Consider the following 25,596-nt stretch of genomic DNA (forward strand, 5'->3'; position numbering starts at 1 on the left):
CAATTACATGATATCAATTACAAAATGGTTAGCAGTTTTGTTGTTTAAGACTTTTTATATGTTGCCGTGTTTTTCAAACCATTTTGTAAATAGTTCTTAAATTAAGGTACCCATAATACTATCAAAACGATTAAAATATAATATTTCTTCCGAACAGTGATATGGTTACCCATTTACACACAAAAGTAATTTTACAAAACATATTAAACGTTGTTTTATAGACAGTTTAGTACTTCAGGCAGTCCTTTCTGTATACTCAAATGTTAACTCAATCTATGTGAGGTTTTATATAACATATATAATATATGTACAAATACAGCACATAATTCACATTTTGATGAAAGAAATTTTAACATTAATACTTGATTATTTCCTGCACGTTGACCTACAAAATGCAAATGGCGGTCGAGTTTAATATGTTGCACACATGTTTGACATGTAAATTATTCCAGTGGGAAGATCGCACTATTCAATTACTCTCTTGGTCTTTTCATTGTATGTTTACCATACATCTCTGCTTTCATTATCAATCGGTGTTCGGCAAATTCTGTGTCTGTAAAATCAACCAGTTTATTGCGAAAACGTTTGTCTAGTGCGGTATACACAAATGGATTTATAATGTTGTTAATATAGTAAACCCTGTTCGCAACTTTAAACCAAGAGTATGTTTCAACGTCTAAAACGCTGAAATCAGGGAATATAATCTCAACCACCATGCAAAGAGCATTTGTTGACACGTGAATGAGAGTCAATATAAACCATATCAATGTCTTATATGGGAAACATGTTGGTACCCTGTTTTGGAATATGCTCTTTATCCTGTCTCTATGGGACACAAGAGCTTTACGCAATGTTCCGGATATTGCGGTTTCTATGGAAACGTTGGCAGCATGTGTATCTGTGTCTGTAGTAACATCATTACAATTATTGACACCGGGAGCAGTGCAAGTGACATCTGTGTTACCTGTCTGATCTTCAGTTTCTGTTGCTAGTTGCACTTTGCTTTCAGTTTCCATATTCACTGGACAAGCAACGCTATTTTTATCGTGATGTTCATCTTCCTTTATCGAGTGTAACTCTACTTGAATTGTTGCTACAATCTCATTAGTTCTCAACGCTAGTTTCACATTTTCATAGTTATGAGTTTTTCTCCGTCTATTGGTTGCACGCCTCTGGTGTTTGTATATATCTTTCATTATGATAACATAAAGAAAAATACAAACTACAGCTCCTCCGCCTAATACCAGTGCCGTTATCAGCTGGTAGATGGTTTCTAAGGGATGGCCTTCGTAGGACTTCTTTAAGGTACAAATGGACACAAAAACAGCAGTATTTTCAAATTGGCGATGCGTTTCATTTATTCCACACAGGATTGACCAAGGTGCCGAGATCACGGCTGACAAGACTCCTATAGCAATACATCGTCGATTCGCTAAATACGTTGTCATTTGATTTTTCAAAGGGCTGACAAATTTTCCGAAACCTATCCAATGCGATCACGAGAAGGAAAAGGGCAGTTTTGGAGGAAACACTTTATTTTACAAAACACTTCACTCCTGAAATCAAACTCTATCCGCAACTTCACCATTTCGGTTGGAATCACAAACAAGCAGGAGACAATGTCTACAGCTGCCAGCCATAAAACAAATACTCTGTAATTATAACGTTTATACGTTTTACTTCCAACTATGATTAAGACTATAATGTTTGCAATGACGCCTATTGCTGCCATAAATCCTAGAATAATAATCCAAGCTAAAACAGAATCAGCATATACATTATCAATTGTTTTATTCTCCATCGTTAACTGTTTGATGACAAGTTCGTATATACTGAAGCGTAATTAATGTTTTGAATATCCTTTAGATGTTTATCTCTTGTTTTATCTCAGCCGCAGGTGCATGTATAGTAGACAATTGAAACTGATTTGATGATACAATATTTGATAATATGCACTTGTAACAAGGGGAAGTAGGATCGTTTCTCATTGCCGGTGCAAATTCAATATCGAATAACATATCATATCTCTTGACAAGTTTATAACTGCTGAATTTAAAAAATTTACACTTAATAATGAATTTATTTTTGAAAGAATGTTATATCATAGTGCATAAATTTTAATGACTAAGCAACGAGATTTTTTCTTGTTGAAGTAAAAATTATAAGCATTTTCTTAATTATTAAATAATAATTTTAAATAATGCAATTATATCGCTTGAATAGGTATTAATATCGCATGTAAAGTGCATTTCAATTGCTCATGGTATTAATGAAAATCCCCACCTCAGTTAAATAAAATTAAGTAAAAACGTATTTTCTGCTGGAACTCTTTTGTGCTTAGAGATAATAATTGCGCATGGATATGCGATAATTTGTGGTTTTCATGGATATGCGCGCAGTGATTCAGATTATTTTACTAGTCAAATCGGTCTTTAAAAAGTTCTAAGGAGAGTGAAGCATTATTTCAACAAGGGAGGTAATTACAATGTGGTGACCATTAAAAGTAGTTCATTACGGGCATTTTATCTTTGTCCGTGGGCTATGACAATGGTTAAGTGTAAAACTCCGCCTTTTTCTCCGATCCTAGACCTTTTAATTGCCTTGAGAGAAAAAATGTATTTATCATTTAATTGACTTTTTAATTCAAAAAGTTAAAAACAAAGTGTGTTTGGCTTTTAACAATTCAAGTAATGCTAATTCTGATTGTTTTGGTGTTCTTAAGTATATAACTGTTTGTTTTTTTGGTAACAGAAACTCTCGAGAAACTATTTACCTAGTAAAAAATCCGACCAGCCTACCCTGTTCTTTTGGGATACGAAATCACAAACAAACAAATACTCTGTTTTTTCGTCCTTCATATTTCACTTAATGTTATTTTATCAATAATTTTTTTATCCCTGCACCTATTTGTTCTGTTTCCTAATGGCGAGAAATTCCAGACCCTTAAAAAACAAACATAAAATAATCAACTTAAATCGATGAAGAATAATTTTAATTAAATATTTAAGCTTCAAGAAAGGAAATTGCAAGAAACCTAGTGCCTTCAAGATTATTTGTAATCTTAAGTAATCTTACAGATTTCGTAAAATTCAAACAAGTTGTAGTGTTACAAGGCTCATATAAAACAATCCTGAAAAGAAAAAAACTTTACCATTCATAGTGCTTTCTGTTTTTATATATATGAATAAAGACAGACAATGGTCACAAAGTTTATTCCGACAGTGTACATCGTCAACAACACATGTATTAATAATAATCAATGTCAACGTGTATGCATTGTGACAAACAATGTATTATTAATCAACAATTACGTAATTGTCGAGATACAGAGACAATTACGGTACAAATACCAGACAATTGAAGACAATATATGCCAGAACTCGCTCAATATCAATCAAACTCGGCCAATATAAACAAAAATCGGCTTATATAAGTTTCCTCCGATTTCATTGGCTACAAAACTCGCCATATATAGGATTTGAGAAATGGGCCATTTTCTTTGGCTGTCAAAACTCGCCTGATATGAGAAATATGCTGGATTTTTTTAAAGGTAGCCATTTTGTTTTCCGTTTTCCGAACGTTTTGGAAAAAGTTGTGCTTCGTATAACCTAGCATGGAATACTTGAACCTATTGAATGATAAAACCACTTTGTACGGTTTATATAACAGTTGTATTTAACCCGTTGGTGGAATTTAGGACTATTTTGATTTTGTACACCGACAAAATGGACGACGAAGGTGAAACATTTGACGTTATGGCAAACGATTAACGAAATTAAGACGTAAAGACATGCTTCCTTACAATGTACGATGCTTTATTCATAAGTATGTGCAATTTCACTTTAAGGATGCATGTCAAAGTCAGCAGAGTCAAGTCTAAAAATTCGACAGACACCATGAATGAATAAGGGATAAATACGGCTTCAATGTGAAAATGGTAATAGTTAATTAATAAAATACTTATTAGCCCTTTCGGTGTCAGGCAAATACAGCTAACCTCGGACAAATGACTAGGCCAATATGAACTCACCTAATTAATAACATTATAGTACAAACGAGTAGATATACCAAAAAAATGCGTAACAACAAACCGTGTAATTATTGAAATTTATTTAGAGGATACCATCTTTGCCAGCTTATTTATTTTGAGAGGATCTTTTACAAATAGACATAGTTTAATAAGCTTTCTTCTATTATTTGATTGCAACAATTAAAACTATTTAAATACAAACGCTTTTTTGGAATATATAATGGACTCACACAGACAACTTGAAATTCATCTTCAATATCGTTTGAATTATAACATCTTTGGTTTCGTACAATACTATTTATAACATATCTACTGGTTTAAATTTGAAGTCTACAAAAGAAAATTCGTAAACTTTTGGGCAAAATTACTTTCATATTCAAGACTAGTCTTAAAATTCTATAAATATCGTATACTGTGCTCATTTCTCAAGTACCATACCATTCTTGCCAAAATGCATCGTGTATTCTACATCTGAAAACTGCTATAAATATATTAAAATCACTTTTCTGAATATCATCATTAACATAACTAAAATCAAAATCATTTAATACCATCCTTATTGTATACACCCAATGACGACAACCTTTATCACAATCATAATTAAACTTAGCTTGCATATCAAATTATAATATTAACAGTTGTAGCAACGTTAACGGCCTAGTTTAATCCTTCTATAAGTCCCCCCCCCCCCAAAAAAAAAAAATCAAAAAAAAATCACAACTTCTGTGTATTGATCTTAATCATATTGCATAATTGACTTATCAGATCTCTGAACTGAGTAACCTGATGTGCAATTTCGAGGTTTTATTAAAGAAATGGACCCTAAATGGCCCATTGCAATTAGCAGGAGATGCACAGCAGGGGATTGTCATGCAAAACATTCCTTAAACTAGGCCTTTAACACTTCATGACAATTTACACACATATCGTTGAATACAACAGGTATATACCTAATTTGCAATTAAACGTATTGAGCAAAAAAGTATATTATGGATATAAATATATTTTGTAAAACCATGCTTTTGTGACAATACTGATACAAGAGTAAAAAAACGTATTGCAGTTTGCATTTGTGCATATACAAATAAAAACAAATTATACGCTGATGATTGACAATTTAAAAACAATGAAAAGTACAAAAATGCTATTAAAAATGCTTTTTCATTGTTTGAAACAGTGGAATTACTTTTTTATAATTGACAAATCCCTATAAATCACCGGAAAGCATAACATAAATTCAAATATTGGTGGTTGCAATCTACGCTGCTAAGCTTCCTTTACGTATATACATCTACACATGCATATCATCCTTCTGCTTTTCGGCATGCCTTTCGTGACATCCCAATAAACGAATTTCGTTTTGCCTGTAATAGTAAATCATAAGGATGTCAAATAAACAATGTATCGTTCCGGATGTTAAGGCAAGATACAACTAAATCGCAAGCTTATACATTAACATTGTGCGTTTGTCAGGTCATCTGCTAAAATGGAGTATCAGAACAAAAACACGTTTTCCCTTTTAAATATATATATATATATATATATATATATATATATATATATATATATATATATATATATATATATATATATATATATATATATATATATATATCGGGTAAGGTAACAGGGTAGCTTCGGTTAGTTGGAAGACATATTAACGATATAAAGCATATTACGGGTGCATTTAAGTCTGTTGTTTTTAGTATATTGCAAACAAAGCTACTGTGAAAAGCCCAGTATCCCAACATTCAACGATACAACCATGTTTATGGGTACTTGAAAAATGGCATAGAGACATCCAACGAGAGACATACAAGTTCACCATTCAACAACGATATATTACATAAAAGGTTATGCATAAAATGCATCTTTATTATTAAACATTAAATATGTTACCGCGTATAATCGGCCTGCAAAACAGAAGTTCATAAACATCCAAAGTTCGCCCTAAAGCAGACCTACCATTAATACATTCTGTATAACCTTCGATTTGGTATGAGATAGTATACACTTGCTAGATTTGTACATCTCGTTCAGTTGGAAATACGTAGATCTGTAGGATTCTAGGCAATCCTGACGTGCTGCCTGAAAATGTGGCACATATAGGTCAAGTTAAACATATGTGCTAGTAAGTGTAAAGCAAATAATGAATATTCATTTTTGACTTATAATAGTATAATGCAATTTTAGTCAATTGTCAGTTTAAAGTTGTAACGTACCTCGAAGTATGAGGATGCAATTATTTTTATATTACTTCATCCAATGAGATTGGATTAAAAGAATCAATTGTGTAGCTATTTGCAACATCCGCTTCAGTGCTTTCAGTGCTTTGATTTCAAACTTCGACAAAACAGAAAATACACGTACTACTTGATTGTCGTTTTCTTTCTCCTCAGACTGTTCGTTCTTACTTCCATCAATAACGTCCAGATTGTCCTAGAATGGTTAATGGTTGCACGTGGCAATATACTTACATATACTGACAATAATTGAAAATGGTCATAAACGTATGTGTCATATCGTAGTGAAAGAACAGTGAATAGGTGTTTTGAAAACCGTTGAACACGTGACATCAGTACCAACTAAATAATTACACGTTTAAGTACTGAGATTTGTCTTAGGCGTTTATCCAAGAAAAGCTTTGGTATTAATTTATTTATGGCCGATACCATACATTACTTATCAGTTTAATTGAAATACACTTTGGCATACTCTATATAAGAATGACAGCGATGAAAACCGTGTATATGTTCATGGTGATTGAAAATGGTCAGAGAATCTTGTTGTTGTTTTTTTGTAAATCCATGGTTGTGTGCTTTTACATATACTTATGTAAGCTATGTTTTCCCCACCCCAGATAAGTAGATCCAACTCTTTGCCTACGGGCAGAGATAAAAAGTACCCGTATGGAACGTTTTTACTACGCACAAAAGAGTTCCAGCGAAAACAATACATGTTTACAATGTTATGTTTTACTTAGATTGGACAAAAAGAATCTGACATGGCCGCTCGTATAGGTAGGTTATACCTATAGATAAGTTCATCCCAACTCCCCCGCAGAGTGTTCTGTTGAAACTCGGTAAACCCCGTTTCCGAAAAAAAACTACCTTCGGTTTTGTATTAACGTTTTTACACTCTCGGCCGTGGAAAACACCAAAAATCCCTCATCAATACTGCGGCATTTGGTTTGGAATGGGCAACTTAAACACGTAGAATTGATTGCGATAACTGATCAACAATAACATATTCTTAACATTCATACTATTATTTTCGTACTCCATCGAGTCTTATAATGCAATTTAAATGATCAAGTGTATGTCGGTAAATATTTGAAAACAATTGAATAGAATATTGTTTCATCGTATGCAGGATAAACTGTGTACATGTGTTCACCCTTTTCAATTAACTGTGATTTAATTGTGATGCTGTAATGGTAATGTTTTAGCACTGTTATTATTATTATTTTTATTATTATTATTATTATTATTATTATTATTATCATAATTATTATTATTATTATTATTATTATTATTATTATTATTATTATTATTATTATTATTATTATTATTATTATTATTATAATCATTATTATTATTATAATTTTATCATTATTATTATTATCATTATCATTATTATTATTATTATAATTATTAATACTATTATTATTATAATTATTATTATTAATGACATACATGAACTTCCGTCGTCCGGAACTGGTGCTCCAGACGCTGGAATACGTCATCAAAGAGAATTAGCTGCTCGAATTGATAGCTCTCCGGCCGAAGTGAACCAGGGGGTAACAAGAACCAGTCTGGGTTGTCCGTCTGGTTCCCGGCAATCTCCTGCTTGCATTGCATACAGCAGGACAACAGTAGCGAATATCGGGGTTCCACTTCCGGACACTAGAAAGGTAATTAAGCGAAATGGTAGTAGCGTAATTAAGATAGTCCTACCATATTTAAGTAAAAGTTAGATTACGTGAGGTAACATTTTAATGATCAAGAATGGGGGGGGGGGGGCTGGGCGTACGGAACGAGCCTTTCTTGATCATTACAATATTACTTTAGGTCATCGTACTGTTTTAGAATACTACCTCTTTGCAAAATCTGACACAGGGCGTGTGTATCGGATGAGTGGCAGTAGGCGGACCTTTAAACACACGCGAAAGTAGAAATTCTTAATGATTAAGTCAAGTACTTAATGATTTTTTATCCGTATTTCATTGGCTGAAAATGTAGGTTGTATTCTTAGATAGATAGGCGTTTTATAAACCCGTTCACCTTCAAGTTACAGATTGATTCTCGGTTGTCTATATGAGTTGTATCATTTGAAAAAGGATTTTGGGTGCAGATTAAGATGATGCAAAAAAAAAACGTTCTAAATTAAATTCTGCATCACTGTGTAGGGTACACATGTTATGCACGCTAGCACTATCCTTTCTGTTATAGTTAGATGACATGAAGTCAATTCTTAATGAATACTAATGGTCGGAGTGAGTGTAGCAGTACTTGGCGTGGCGGTAGGCGGACCTTTAAACACGAAAGGTGAGATTCTTAATGAATTAACCCAGTACAAAATGGTTGCCTATCTGCAATTTGATCAGTACTCAATATTGATCTTATCCTTATCCTTAGACATGCCTCAGTTATTCCATTTTGCCTATTGGTCCACTTAAAATACACGCCATTCAAATCACCAAATTTCAAATCTTTAATTTAAATTTAATCTTAGCTGCTTTTGAATACAGCCCCTGGATAATTCAGCAAGCCTATATTACTGTTCAGCATGTTGTTTTATGCTGGGTTTATGTTATCACTCAGTCGTACAGTAAATCGCGCTAAATCGTAATCGTTGGGACATTGGGAAATACTTCGAGATTACGGACATAACCGAAATACAAAAAGTGTATAATTAAACCAGCATAGTACGATTTAAACAGAAGTTTAAGGTATCAGATTTCGACAAAGCTAGTTTCGACTTTATATAAATTTGGTTTGACCTCACTGAAATCGTAGACATTTTAAGCATGGCCTAATTGGGAACATACGTACTCCCTCGAGTCTGATAATGGCCAGTCTTGGCCGATCTGGCTTGTCGTCCGGGAAATATAACAGCAACTCTGAAAAATATTACTAAAACATATAAAATAGTTATAAACGGAATAGAATAATTAATTTATCAAGTAATGTTTTACATTTTAGGAATCACTACATTGAAACAGAGGAATTCAGGAACGATCGAAAAACGTTTAGTCTGTCATAGGCGTATTGTTTTGGTATAAAGGTTTACATAATGTGTTAGCGTTTCGGTAGTTATTATTGTGAACAAATGTTGATCAAATATTTCTTCGTGGGATGTTTTTCCATTCCTTAGCACACTAAAACAGGTAGCAAGCGCTATATGTTTAAAGATGCACTCTTACTCCCAAGTAAAATTTACCAATATAAATACAAATGTTAAAATAAACCAAGAAGGATGGATAAATGTCGAAAATAATGGTACTTATGAAGGAAACCGAGTTTAATTGGAAAGAAAGGTGCAGAATACACTACACGGTATTTCTTCCTTAAAAGACAATAGTAAATCAGAGTAAATCTTTTAGTATTCACCAATCATTTAATATTTTTGCGTTTTCAATAAAAACACGGTTACAGTTTTGTTATCAGTGGATAAAAGTTACCATAAATGCATTATTTACTAAATAGTTCAAGGATTAGTACTCAAAATGTATGTTTGTTGTACATGTGTATGTATTGATTTTGAATAAGAGTGTCATCTTAAGTTTTGCAACAATATATCTGAATTTTTTTACCTTCCCCACCCTCTTGTATGTTTACGAAAATTCTGATGGAATTTGACCCACACAATTTGAACTTTACACCACTTTTTACCCAATTTATTTTCGTATCATTTAAAAGGGTTTTGTGTGAAGAAACTGAAAATGACCGAAAATATTATAACAAAAAAACAACAGATTTGTGCATTCAGCACAATAGGTAGTCTTTTAACGTCCAAATTCAGCTGAAATAAAGATAAATAGTGCATTTGTAACCACGGTACTTTCTTCCGTTACACTTCATACATACCGCGGGACAATACAAAATCTCGTTTTAATGAATATGCATAAGGCAAGGGAGACAACGTTCTTCTAATGAACTCGCATGTTACGATTAAATATTTTTTTCAATAACCATGTAGTGTCATTAGCCTCGATTGCCTTGTGGTCTGGACTGCTGACAGTGCTTAGTGTACTGTTGAGGCGGACGTTTCAATTACCAGAATATTTTTATACGGGAAAACATCTAGTACCTTGTGGGACCAATGAAACTGCCTCATTTATTATTTATGATTACGAGATTTCCTATTCAATTCTCCCATGGTACACAACGAAGCATAACGTAGTAATTTAACGGGGTATCCAACGATGCTGTTTTCGCGGAAGCACGAGAACCACGGGTTGGTCGAAGAAATTGAAAATGTTTTTAAATAAGATTGTTTTCCGAAAGGTGCTACATTTTTTTCATTTTGAATACTTGGAGAAAACCCTTATAAGTATAAAAACGGAGGAAATTCTGAGAGAACATATCGGTTCATTGATGATTGATTTTCAGCAATACATTAAATAATGGGAAACTGAGTCTTGTTATTGTTATTGTTGTTAATGAATTATGACATGGATGCTATTAATATAAAATGGAACTTGGCTCACATAGCCAAAGCAGGTCATGATTTATTTTCAATATTAAATTTTACTAGGAACTAACGATGGATATGTTGATATTGATCTTAACGGAAATATCTAGGTTCATATTCGCTTAAAGCAATGAGCGTCATTACGTAGGTTTTTATTTTATTTTTGTTTTGTTTTTTCAGTGTTTTCCGGCTCGGAAAATGAGCTTGCTAGAACGATGATACACAGTCGAACCTCATTGGTTCGAACTCCCAGGCACCGGCGAAAATACCTCGAGCCTCGAAAGATTCGAGCCAAGCAGAAATGCTTACCTTCAGTTTAAAGAAATCGGTCATTAACATCCAGTTCGAGGCAACAAGGAATTCGAGCCAAACGCGTTCGAGCCAACGGGGTTCGACTGCATGTGTATAAGGTGTTTGTGAGCTCGTGTTTTGAAATTTGGTAGTAATATCCGGCAGCAATCGGAACATCTCGGTCGTCTCCGCCATTAGTAAAAGTAGTTCGTATAATTGATAATGATTATGTTAATTAATTGTAGTGTATTTTTAATGTCTTAGTTCAAGTTAATTCCCAGTAAATGTATTATTGCATAAATCATGTATATTCATGTTAAGTCAATAGGCTTAACTGTTAAATTGAAATTACTACGCGATCTACTGGCAGTGTAGTTAAATGTCAAGAATTCTGACATTGTAAACCGTAGATATACATCCAAAGTGGTTTTCGAAGTTAAATGGTCGAAGTGCTCCGATTGTTCCGGCAAGTTTTGTTTTTTTTTCGCGCAGCTTTTAACGACATGAACACAAAAGGTATGCTAAATGTCATTTTCCACTAAAACAAGCGAGTCGAAAAAGCAGTAAGATTCACCTTTAACCGAGCAGTGTTTACAGAGGGCCAATCCACATACACGACAATTATGTTTCCTCTTACTCCCGAGTATCTTTCCGCAGCAACGACATTCTGTGACCCCACTGTCCAGCTGTAGAAAACAAGTTGGAATATTTTACTATTTCAAATACGTAACTATTAAGTCCAATTGATACCATTGTCTCAAACCCTGTTTAAATGATCGTCCGTTGTACGTGTGAGAGAGCGGGGTGTGTGTATAGTTCGAACTGAATGTAATAATTATTGACCAGCGGTCATGTATTATTTTGTGCTTTTAACGTGCTATTTTTCAAATTTATATGGAGAAGAAAGAACAAACATCAGCCTTATACATTTTACACAAACATGGCTGGAGTATACGTGGTGCGTAGGCGTCTGATATTTAATGAATGCTCAACATCATGCGTAATATGTCATCCCAAGAAAATATTCCCGTGCTCCAGGTAAATTCATTAATTCACTAGGCAATAGCTTTCACTATCATACAATCTGTATGTAATGTTATGAAAGATGTATTTGATGCATACGATAAATCATATGTGCACCATGAATAGTGTTACATTGCATATTAATTAAATATTTAAAACCTTACTGGTTTTGATAGCTACCACCTCCAACGTTCGCTAGTGTATCGTTACATATTTACATAATGTCACTTAATATTTACATTTTGCACACGTAGTGTTAAACAAACGATACATCAGTGAGGTTAACTTGTTAACAAATCATATTCTTTTCTTTCTCTTACATTATATTTAAGTGACACACCTACTTAACTATGGCTATGGAAGCGTATATCGTATACACGGAATATACGATAATCTAGTTTTATCAAGTCGTTTTACTTGGTCTTGACGGATCATGCAATATTTTACCAAAAGTTTGCCGATTTTTTTTTTCTGTTACAAACAGAACAGTTTATGTTGAATTTATTCTGTCCTTTTCTTAAATAAAAATAAGAAAACGTGAAGTTCATTATAAATTAAGTCTACATAACGCAATTAACCTTATGTGTCGACAAACAGAGTCAACATATCGAGTAAATAAGAGGATGAAATAAATTTTATAAAATGTATTATATCCCTACAAGTCGACATAAAAAAATCGACAAGACCGCATGATCACTTCATCAGTGTGTGCGATATACGCTTCCATACTTTACATTTTCGATACAAATTTACGTCAAATTCTTTCTCAACACGAACAAATTCCATATAATTGTTGGATTGTGTGAACACCCAACTCCTAAAGGCTTTAAATGTGGGTTCCGGTGTCTTTCCCGAAGTAAGTTTGGCTTATATAAGTTTGATATATTTTTTAATATTCTATGCATATTATTTTCTCAAACAATGAAATAAAGATATATTTCGGGGGGGGGGGACTCGGGGCTTGACCTTCTTCGAAATTTCAGATTCTACCCATTATTCTGCTGTTGTTGCTTTACTGTGTTTCGCGTCTCACGTTGACAAAACATGCTACGTCTAGTTGACATTTTTAACCTAACTGTGTAAACATCACACAGCGTGATATATATAATAAAGCCGAAGTTCCATGCATTTTTTTTTCGCCACACCTTCGCAAAAACATCCTCGTTCGTCTATGCCAAATTTAATAAAGCATATAACAAGACCAGGCAAAATTAATGTTATGACTCCACATGGCATGTTACAAGACCAGGCAAAAATAATGTTAAAACTCAACATGGCATGTAACTTGACCAGGCATAAATAATGTTAAGACTCAACATGGCATGTTACAAGACCAGACAAAATGAATGTAGTACTCAACATGGCATGTAACATGACCAGTCAAATTTAATGCTAAGACTCAACATGGGATGTAACATGACCAGACAAAATGAATGTAATAATCAACATGGCATGTAACATGACCAGGCAAAATTAATGTTAAGACTCAACGTGGCATGTAACTTGACTAGACAAAATGAATGTAATACTCAACATGGCATGTAACATGACCAGGCAAAATGAATGCTTAGACTCATCATGGCATGTAACATGACCATGCATAAATAATGTTAAGACTCAACACGGCATGTAACTTGACCAGACAAAATGAATGTAATACTCAACATGGCATGTAACCTGTCCAGGCAAAATTATTGTTAAGACTCAACATGGCATGTTACATGACCATGAAAAACGTAATGTTAAGACTCAACATGGCATGTAACATGACCATGAAAAATGTAATGTTAAAACTCAACATGGCATGTAACATGACCAGGCAAAAGTATTGTTAAGACTCAACATGGCATATAACTTGACCAGACAAAATGAAATTATACTCAACATGGCATGTAACCTGTCCAGGTAAAAATTATTGTTAAGACTAAACATGGCATGTAACATGACCAGGTAAACATTGTTGTTAAGACTCAACATGGCATATAACTTGACCAGACAAAATGAATGTAATACTCAACATGGCATGTAACCTGAGCAGGCAAAATTATTGTTAAGACTCAACATGGCATATAACTTGACCAGACAAAATGAATGTAATACTCAACATGGCATGTAACCTGTCCAGGCAAAATTATTGTTAAGACTCAACATGGCATGTAACATGACCAGGCAAATTTATTGTTAAGACTCGACATGGCATATAACATGACCAGGCAAATTTATTGTTAATACTCAACATGGCATGTAACATGACCAGGCAAAATGAATGCTTAGACTCAACATGGCATGTAACATGACCATGCATAAATAATGTTAAGACTCAACACGGCATGTAACTTGACCAGACAAAATGAATGTAATACTCAACATGGCATGTAACATGACCAGGCAAAATGAATGCTTAGACTCAACATGGCATGTAACATGACCAGGTAAAAATTATTGTTAAGACTCAACATGGCATGTAACATGACCATGAAAAACGTAATGTTAAGACTCAACATGGCATGTAACATGACCAGGTAAACATTGTTGTTAAGACTCAACATGGCATATAACTTGACCAGACAAAATGAATGTAATACTCAACATGGCATGTAACCTGAGCAGGCAAAATTATTGTTAAGACTCAACATGGCATATAACTTGACCAGACAAAATGAATGTAATACTCAACATGGCATGTAACCTGTCCAGGCAAAATTATTGTTAAGACTCAACATGGCATGTAACATGACCAGGCAAATTTATTGTTAAGACTCGACATGGCATATAACATGACCAGATAAAACTTAATGTTAGGACTCGACATGGCATGTAACATGACTGGACAACCATTAATGTCAACACTAAAATTACATGTAACTTTTAAAGGCAATATTAATGTTAACTTCAATATGGCATGTAACATTACCAGGAAATATTAATGTCAAGACTCGATATGACTATATATCATGACAAGGCAATATTAATATTAACCCTCAATATGTCATATAACACAACCAAGCATCAGTAATGTTAATATTCAACATGGCATGTAACATGACCAGACAAATTAATTGTTAAGACTCAACATGGCATATAACATGACCAGGTAAAACTTAATGTTAAGATTCACTTTGACATGTGACATGACCAGGCAAAACTAATGTTAAGACTCGACATGGCATGTAACATGACCAGGTAAAACTTAATGTTAAGACTCACTTTGACATGTGACATGACCAGGCAAAACTAATGTTAAGACTCGATATGGCATGTAACATGACTAGGTAAAACTTAATGTTAAGACTCACTTTGACATGTGACATGACCAGGCAAAACTAATGTTAAGACTCAACATGGCATGTAACATGACCAGGTAAAACTTAATGTTAAGACTCACTTTGACATGTGACATGACCAGGCAAAACTAATGTTAAGACTCACTTTGACATGTGACATAACCAGGCAAAACTAATGTTAAGACTCGATATGGCATGTAACATGACCATGTAAAACTTAATGTTAAGACTCACTTTGACATGTGACATGACCAGGCAAAACTAATGTTAAGACTCAACATGGCATATAACATGACCAGGTAAAACTTAATGTTAAGATTCACTTTGACATTTGACATGACCAGGCAAAACTAATGTTAAGACTCAACATGGCATATAACATGACCAGGTAAAACTTAATGTTAAGATTCACTTTGACATGTGACATGACCAGGCAAAACTAATGTTAAGACTCAACATGGCATATAACATGACCAGGTAAAACTTAATGTTAAGATTCACTTTGACATGTAACATGACCATGTAAAACTTAATGTTAAGACTCACTTTGACATGTGACATGACCAGGCAAAACTAATGTTAAGACTCAACATGGCATATAACATGACCAGGTAAAACTTAATGTTAAGACTCACTTTGACATGTGACATGACCAGGCAAAACTAATGTTAAGACTCGACATGGCATATAACATGACCAGGTAAAACTTAATGTTAAGATTCACTTTGACATGTGACATGACCAGGCAAAACTAATGTTAAGACTCGATATGGCATGTAACATGACTAGACAACATTAAAGATAACACTGAATACTGCATGTAACATTACCAGGCAATATTTATGTAAACGCTCAATATGGCATATACCACGATCAGGCAATATTAAGACGGCATGCGGTTATTGTCTTATATTTAATCCTACTTCCTATTGCCTTTGCATATGGCATTATACCAACAATAAAGTTAGGTATAACATTCCTGACTGTTAGATAAATCCTGCCAGACTTTTGAATATTGCCTGCCAGAATGTAAAACTATTGCCTGCCAGAATGCTACATAATGCCTCCCTTAATGTTAAAAATAATCTGCCAGAATCTTGAATACCAGAATGTTGTCTGCCAGAAAGTTACATAATTCCTCCCTCAATGTCAAATATATCACCTGCCAGAATGTTGACTTTTGCCAGCTTGGGACTGAAAGGATCTTCCGGAGTTCCGTGAGCGCCATCATTGTGTCAGAGGTCCCCACCGCCTTACTAAAGCCGTCTATGAGCCGTTGGCACTCCTTGTATATGTCCACTGTCAGTCTGAAGAAATACATGTTTATTATGTACGTATATTTCATATAGGATAATTGTAAGTAAGGTTATGGAATAGTAACCGTAGTAAGTAGAGAATGATACTATCACATTTAACTTACTTCGAACCCCGTTGGCTCGAACTTCTAGGGACCGGCGAAAATAACTCGAGCCTTGGATGCTTCGAGCCAAGCGGGAATTCTTACCTTTAGTAATTAGAAATGGGTCCTTAACACCAAGTTCGAGCCAACGAGGAATTCGAGCCAACAAAAGTCGAAAAGTCGATATATATCTGTTCACGTTATCAATTGTAACATATACGGTATATTTTTGCTGTTGTTTTAAATTGAATTCAAACCACTATTAAGTAGGAAATATACGATGAACATCTACCCAAGAACGTCTTCTAAAATAAGACACATTAAGAGTTTACGCAAATACATGAATATCATATTAAGCGTGCTTAAATGTCCCGTTGCAAATAATTAAGCTTTAGTATAGTTAAGTAAGTGATAAAGTCATAACCCCGCCACCATACTTACTGGTCCCTCCAAAATCTCCGAATAGTAGCACACTTTTCCTTTTGAAGAACAAGATCACAGGTTAGCTGACGCTGTTCCTCTCTGTCCTTTCCCCTATACTCGAGAAAGTAGTCCGTTACTGACCGCGTTACACCTAGTAGGCAGACAGACCGCTCCTCGTAGCACGACATGCACACCTGGGTTATGGTATAATAATAGTATGGTGGCGTGTAACCTTTGAATGAAGGCAATGTTCGGCACCGATGGAGTATATTAGAGATAGGTCAGCATATTGTATAATTCAATTGCTAGAACCAAACACGAAAGTGAACGGGGAAATAGTTTAAACAAAACTTTGGGAAATCGTCGATCAATCAACATATACAAGATTACCCTAAAATTGCCTTTCCTTCCTAAACAGAACAAAGTAAAGCACTCGGGGTAAGCCATTTACCTTTGCAAGAACTCCAAACGGGTCAAACTGGGCCATCACATTCAGGCGGCGAAAATACTGGAGACATGGTCGACAGAACACATCCCCACATCTGGGTAAGTAAAAAAGTAAGTATGAGGAAATACGTTTTTAATTTCATTGATGATGGTGATGATGATGATGATGATGATGATGATGATGATGATGTTGCTGCTGCTGCTGTTGATGCTGCTGCTGTAACTATTGTTGCTGCTGTGATGATGATGATTATGACAATGTTGCTGCTGCTGTTGCTGCTGCTGCTGCTTCTGCTGCTGCTGCTGCTGCTGCTGCTGATGATGATGATGATAATGATGATGATGATGATGATGATGATGATGATGATGATGATGATGATGATGATGATGATGATGATGATGATGATGATGATGATGATGATGATGATGATGATGATGCTGCTGAAGCTGCTGTTGTTGATGCTGCTGCTGTTGATGCTGCTGCTGCTGCTTCTGCTGCTGCTGTTCATGCTGCTGCTGCTGATGTTCATGCTGCTGCTGCTGCTGCTGCTGCTGCTGCTAATGCTAATGCTGTGGTGAATTGGAGGAGGAAGAGGATAATGAGAATAATGAGGAAAGTGGGAAGAAAAAAATGCGCAGTCGTGATGCAACCACCATTTATCTTACCTCGTACAGTGATGAGGACGCCGGAAACTTGGAAACCCAAACACGATTCCACAAGCCTTGTTCTGACAACAGGTTCTAGTGGCCACGTCCACATAGTGACTTCGAGTTATCGCCGCATGGTATTCTGGAGATAAAACATATGGACTGTTAGACGAATAACCGGTTGCTAGAAAATCCTTTTTTGGATGACATACGACTAGTTCTGACAGTAGGATATGGTTGCTGTGTCCATGTAATGGATGTGTGTTATAGTCACGTTTCGGGGTCAACACGATTCAAATACAGCGCTTCTTTCATTTATCAAACTTGTTGAAATATTTTGACACATTTTTTTATGCTGAGGAAATCCGAGTACTTTATAAACGCCTTTCTCTCAATACATATGCAAAGAGGTCAAATTACCTTCCTTCATACTGCATTGTGCATGGCAAAAATCCGCAATATCAAACCAAGCGTAAGTGAATTTTAGATTGCCAAAAGATACTATAAACTTCATGTATAACAAAATGCTAGTGTTATACCGATGAACGACATCTGAAACGTTGTAAAGACAAACTCCGGGCTTGACTCGGTAGATGAAGACCCACCAGTAGATATAGACCCACCAGTAGATGAAGACCCACCAGTAGATATAGACCCACCAATAGATGAAGACCCACCAGTAGATATAGACCCACCAGTAGATGAAGACCCATCAGGAGATGAAGACCCACCAGTAGATGAAGACCCACCAGTAGATGAAGACCCTCCAGTAGATGAAGACCCACCAGGAGATGAAAACCCACCAGGAGATGAAGACCCACCAGTAGATGAAAATCCACCAGGAGATGAAGACCCACCAGTAGATGAAGACCCACCAGGAGATGAAGACCCACCGGTAGATGAAGACCCACCAGGAGATGAAGACCCACCAGTAGATGAAGACCCACCTGGAGATGAAGACCCACCTGGAGATAAAGACCCACCAGTAGATGAAGACCCACCAGTAGATGAAGACCTTCCAGTAGATGAAGACCTTCCAGGAGATGAAGACCCACCAGGAGATGAAGACTCACCTGGAGATGTAACCCATCAGTAGATGAAGACCCACCAGTAGATGAAGACCCAACAGGAGTTGAAACCCACCTGGAAATGAATACCCACCAGTAGATGAAGACCCACCAGTAGATGAAGACCCACTAGGAGACGAAGACCACCTGGACATAAAGACCCACCAGGGGATAAAGACCCACCAGTAGATAAAGACCCACTAGGAGGTGAAGACCAACCAGGAGATAAAGACCCACCAGTAGATGAAGACCCATCAGGAGATGAAGACCCAACAGGAGATGAAGACCCACCAGTAGAAGAAGACCCACCAGAAGATGAAAAACCCCAGACCAAATGTGCATCACTTTAGTTCAGCTCTTAAAGTTGCACTTAGTTTTCCACCAGAATGGCACGGATCCCCGAGGTGGATACATGAGTACAAGTGCAATCAGGGGGATTTGGGGATGTGGCCACCCCTAAACTCGACCCAGTTTACTTTTTATCAAATGCATCATTTGATTAAAAGTAAACTGGGTCGAGTTTAGGGGCGGCCCAGGGCATGAGCCAGAACACTAAACACGAGGCATGAGCCTAAACACTAAACATGAGGCATGAGCCAGAACACTAAATATGAGGCATGAGCCAGAACACTAACCATGAGGCATGAGCCTAAACACTAAACATAAGGCATGGGCGTGAACACTAAAATGAGGCATGAGCTAGAATTCTTAACATGAGGCATGGGCGTGAACACTAAACATGAGGCATGTACTAGACCACTAAACATGAGGCATGAGCCTAAACACTAAACATGAGGCATGAGCCTAAACAATAAACATAAGGCATGGGCGTGAACACTAAAATGAGGCATGAGCTAGAATTCTTAACATGAGGCATGGGCGTGAACACTAAACATGAGGCATGTACTAGACCACTAAACATGAGGCATGAGCCAGAACACTAAACATGAGGCATGAGCCAGAACACTAAACATGAGACATGAGCTAGAACTCTCAACATGAGGCATCAGCCTGAACACTAAACATGAGACATGAGCTAGAACTCTCAACATAAGACATGAGCTAAAATACTAAACATCAGGCATGAGCTAGAACACTAAACATGAGGCACGAGCCAGAACACTAAACATGATCCATGAGTCTGAACACTAAACATGAGAAATGAGCTAGAACACTAAACACGAGGCATGATCTAGAACACTTAACATGAGGCAGGAGCTAGAACACTAAACACGAGGCATGATCTAGAACACTAAACATGAGGCATGAGCAAATACATTAAACACGAGGCATGAGCTAAAACACTAAACACGAGACATGATCTAGAACACTTAACATGAGGCAGGAGCTAGAACACTTAACATGGGGCATGAGCTAGAACACTAAACATGTGGCATGAGCTGGAACACTAGACATGAGGCAGGAGCTAGAACACTTAACATGGGGCATGAGCTAGAACACTAAACATGAGACATGAGCTTGAATACTAAACGTGAGGCATGCATGTATTGACTCGTCTTGTTTGTATTCAATATTATTGGTAAAATATTGCTTATGTTAGAATAGTAGGAAGTATTTTATTTTTACACGTTTTCAAAAGAGAGAGAGAGCGAGAGAAAGATCTTACCTTTAGAACTGATGTCAAGTTCAATCTCTGACTGAATATCACTCTTGTCTTCTTCCATAGCTTCTGCGTACATTCAATGTTTTATCACAACTTTACACATCCTTCGCTTTAATAGTTATATCATTTCTTTTTACATCCTTATGAAGGGGAATTGCAGTTATTCAGTTATTCCCTCTGCTTATTCATCCCAATTATTTAAATATCGTGCAACCTTCAGGCATAATTACAATGTATTTGTAACATACAGACATGTGAATCACTTTATTTTACATTTTGTTTGGTGTGCATGGTTGACCGAGTTAAACCACGAAATAGGAAAAAGGTTTAAACTCGAATCTTTTTTTATTAATTAAAATATTGTAATCACTTTTGTACTTCAAGAATGAGATAATTTATCAAGTTGTTCATCATTGTTAAAGGTGTTTTATTACCAGTATTATAAACCATCACAAACAGATATAAAAGACGGAGTGTGACTTTTGTGGGTATCTGAAACCTATAAACTAAGATCTAACTATTTTATTCCTGGACTTTAGATAAATATTCAGCGTCGAACTCTACTCTAGAACCACAATACTTCCTGGTTAAGTGTCAATTTGAGCTTGTAATTTAAGCCAATTCATCGTCTTGCGATTAAATTGATTAAGGTTATTCACCCCTGATGACTTCCAACGATACTTTTATTAAGACCAATAATATAATGTTAGTATTGGATGTCTAGTGACCCCTATACCGTATTGTTTGTTGTTGCTTTTTGGTTATAAAAATTGATAAACACTGTTTATTTATATTCTTCGATGTCGAAGTAACTATTTTTTAAATTCATTTAGCTCAAACAATTCATTGGTTCTCAGGGGCGGATCTAGGAACTTTTGTTAGAGGGGGGCGTAACTTATGGGCACAACCATTGGAAATTCGCCTAACCCTCAGAACCGAAATCTGTATGGTTTCAAATCATAGCGGGGAGGGGGTGAGGCTACTTCCCTTAGAACATTTAACAATTTATAGTCCGTAATAATACATTTTGAGCGTATTCATTTACTTTATTTCTCCGATATTGACATAAAAAAACTTGGACGATTTTAGGGGTGGTGCGCGCCGGGTGCGCCCCCCTCTGAATCAGCTTATTGTTGTCATTCAACTTATAAAGTGCTTTCAGGCGATTCCAATATCATTTGGGCATACTGTGCGTCAACATACAAATCATTTTTACTAAAACATTTATCACTAGTTTAAGCCTTTAAAAAGGCAAAATATGGCCATTCACGTGAAATAAGAGGAGCATTTACAAACAGCCGTAATTCAATATCTGCGTATGAAGTTCGTTATTATGCATACAGGTAATCAGTAATTTAATACCAGAGCAATCATTGCAAATTGTCAAATTTGTTAGACTAGGCTTTTATGTTAATATATAAAATACTGCAGCCATGTGCCATTTTTTGTTTACGAAATATAATCCTATCATTTATGAACACATTCGGAACACCTAGGCCATTTTCCATCGAATACAACCTCGGATGTATATGGACGGTTTACATCGTCAGAAATCATCACATTTAACAACGCTGCAAATGGATCGCGTAGTAATTTCAACATTGCATTTAAACTTAATGCCTTAACTCTTATCAATCATAATTATTAATGAATTAATAAACTTCACTGGCAATCAATTTCAACTAAATAATACAAAATAAACATTAAAACACTACAATTAATTAATATTTTTTATCTTTTTTTGTCTCGAAATGAGCCAATGTTTGCGCAAATGTCTGGAAATCAGTGATGTAAGACTGCTGACAAAAGAGCAGATCGAAGTTTTCATATTACGTTTGAAACTTTACTAACGCTTTAAGAAAAATGAAATTTTCGGCAGTTTACCAAACAATTGAGACCTGAAACACAGTTCTATTGTAAGTTATCTTATATGACTGAATTGAAGGCACTGGTGCCAAAATGCGCTGATTCTGAGAGAGAGAGAAAAATAGAAAAGGTCCAAACAGTCAGATTTTGATAGTGCAGCTTTAACGTGATTTTAAAATAAGGAAAGCTTTTTGACAGGTCGAATACCTTAAAATCATTTAAATCTTTAAACACGTCCGGGTTCCATCCTTTATATTAATTCAAGCCCATGCTAGGTCAGTTTAAGTTTAATTCATCATCACGATATCATCACTGGATACATTTATCCTTGAATTAGAATTCAGACTTATTCATACTTTGTGCGTTCGCTTTCAAGGATGGTCATCTCAATAAGGAAAATCGAATTAGTTTCTTACTTAAAGCTGCACTCTCACAGATCGAACGTTTTGACAACCCTTTTACTTTTGTCTTGGAACGAAACAATTTTTGCGAAAATCAATGGAGACCAGTTTTATAAGACGGCTGACAAAAAATTAGATCGCAGATTTATATATTTACGTTCAAATTTTGATGTTTTATGCATTTTTTTAAACCGTTAGTTAGCCATAAAACATTAATTTTCGAACGTAAATATGCAAATCTGCAATTTGATCTTTTGTCGGCAATCTTTTATCATTGGTTTGCAGATATTTAGGCAAAAATTTGCTGTTTCCATGACAAAAAAACAGTTGTTAAAATGGTATAGCTGTGAGAGTGCACCTTGTAAGTTTTATAAATCTATTGATCAGATGTTAACTGATGTTGATCGTTGATAGCTGAAATTAACTTGTCTCTCAAAATAGCCGCGATATCAAGATCAACAATAATATTAGCTTTCAAGTAATAGTTATTATTGACGAGGAGTGTTTTACATAAATTATGGTTATAGGTTGTTAGTTGCGACACAGTCGCATTAGCATTTATCTTGTGTGAGTACGTACTGACAATCTTTATATTTTTTCCATCTCGTACAAAAGAGTGATGATGCTATGCGTACCAATTTGTTTTAGGATTTATCATTATTTAACCTTTAAAAATTTAACCTAATGTTTCTTTTGATATCACCATCAAGCACGATATAAATGGTCTGGGATGGCATTACGTTTTATTATATTTTTTTTCTCTTTTGGTGGCAACCAATTCTCTTTTTTCCTAATTCAATAATTTAGCATTTTCTTCTTTTTCTTGTAACGTTTAATCATAGATTTGAAGGACATTGACGCTATATTGACGCCTGGGAAGAACTGCAACTAATGCTGTAATAACTTGTTACCCAGCCATATTTTTTATTTGATTGTAAGTGTATGTGTACGGTGTATGTAATTTAAACTGTTTACTGTAGAGAACAATAAAATATGATTAAACTAACCTAATCAATCCTATGATGAACGAGAATGTTTTTTTTTTGGTGGTCTGTAATATATTGTGTAAACAACTCATAAAATGTTTACATATATTTATCTGTAACAAACCAAAACTGAACGCTCATAACGCATTCAAGGTTTGGCAACTAACTCTTGTTAAAATTTTATATCCTACTATTCCTCATTGTGTCCCTTTTCAGTCAATAACTTCATTATTCACTTTCATGCAAGTCAAATGAAGAAGATCACACATTGTGCACTAGTCAATTGTAATCACGCCCCTCACCCTACCCCCAGGTCCGAGGAATAGCGGCGACTTTGACTTTCGGTCCAGCCAAACCCAGGTAAAAACCCCGACCTGCGGGAATAAACCGCTGGTATCAACCCCACCAAATGCCCCCGCACCCCAAGGACTCTAGATAAGGCCCATTCCCCGCTATTTTGTGCGCGAAGACAAAACCACCCCATTCACCCGGTTTAAACACATTTCCCCGGCTATACCCAGTATACCCTCGGACCTGGGGAGGGGGTGCGTGGTTACAATCGACTGATGCATTTTATTTCATGCATAACGGTGAAAGAGTGAAAAATATTAGTGATTGATAACTTGATCATTGCACTCTGGCTCGAGTGAAATGATAACCCTTGGTCATTCCACTCTGTACAGACAACTCGAGACTATTTTTTTCCATCTTTTATAAGATTTGCTTCCCTTGTCTTTGAAAATATACATGTATGTCACAAGTACATGTTTGTTGTCGTCTGTAGTGCAGTAAAATACACATTGACCGAATCGTATTGAATTGTCAAAATCAAATTATGCAATAGTTTTAATAAAAAACACACATTTTTTTGCGATTGATTATAACTATTAAAAAAGAACAAGGTTACCAATTTATGTATGAACTATTACATGGAACATACTGAACTGTTACAATTAACCCGCTGGTAGGTATCGGTTGAATATTTACTTGGCCACATGTGCTAGTAATAGAGTTGATAGATCATTTCTTCCTACGAACTCTAACCGCGTACATGTATGCACAAGCATGTTGAATTTGACCAATTTCCAGTTTACATTCATCAGTTCAAAAATTTATTTTTTATTTTTAAAAACTTTCAGTCTGCGCTCCATCCTTCTCAAAAGCATCTTCGGGCACATCATCGACATTTCCTCTGGGGTCTTCGTAAACACACGGGAACGTGACATTCAACTTTAATAGATATGAAACTAATTCGCTGTCTCAACAACAAAACATCCTTCGGGTGCACTGAGCATGATTTCACCCCGAAAAAATACTGTTATATCCAGAGTCTGAGAGCGACAGTGACTAGATAGATATACACTACGGAAAACACTTAACACAGACTTTCTTTGCTTTTGCGAATACACAC

At 35.5% G+C, this 25,596-nt stretch overlaps 1 protein-coding gene across 1 annotated transcript; it reads right to left on the reverse strand.

Annotated features, from left to right (window-relative positions):
* Positions 1-3,074: 3,074 nt before the first annotated feature.
* LOC128218972 (uncharacterized) lies at positions 3,075-21,435 on the reverse strand. Its single transcript, XM_052926758.1, has 11 exons — positions 20,936-21,435; positions 18,260-18,383; positions 17,598-17,688; positions 17,165-17,340; positions 16,487-16,631; positions 11,592-11,703; positions 9,085-9,152; positions 7,726-7,935; positions 6,401-6,469; positions 5,996-6,118; positions 3,075-5,394 (listed from the first exon to the last, which is right to left on the reverse strand). The coding sequence occupies exons 1-11, from the start codon at positions 21,006-21,008 to the stop codon at positions 5,335-5,337; spliced, it is 1,251 nt and encodes a 416-aa protein (XP_052782718.1). The 5' UTR covers positions 21,009-21,435; the 3' UTR covers positions 3,075-5,334.
* Positions 21,436-25,596: the final 4,161 nt, after the last annotated feature.

Source organism: Mya arenaria, chromosome 15 (genome assembly GCF_026914265.1).
Source record: "Mya arenaria isolate MELC-2E11 chromosome 15, ASM2691426v1".
Taxonomy (NCBI): domain Eukaryota; kingdom Metazoa; phylum Mollusca; class Bivalvia; order Myida; family Myidae; genus Mya; species Mya arenaria.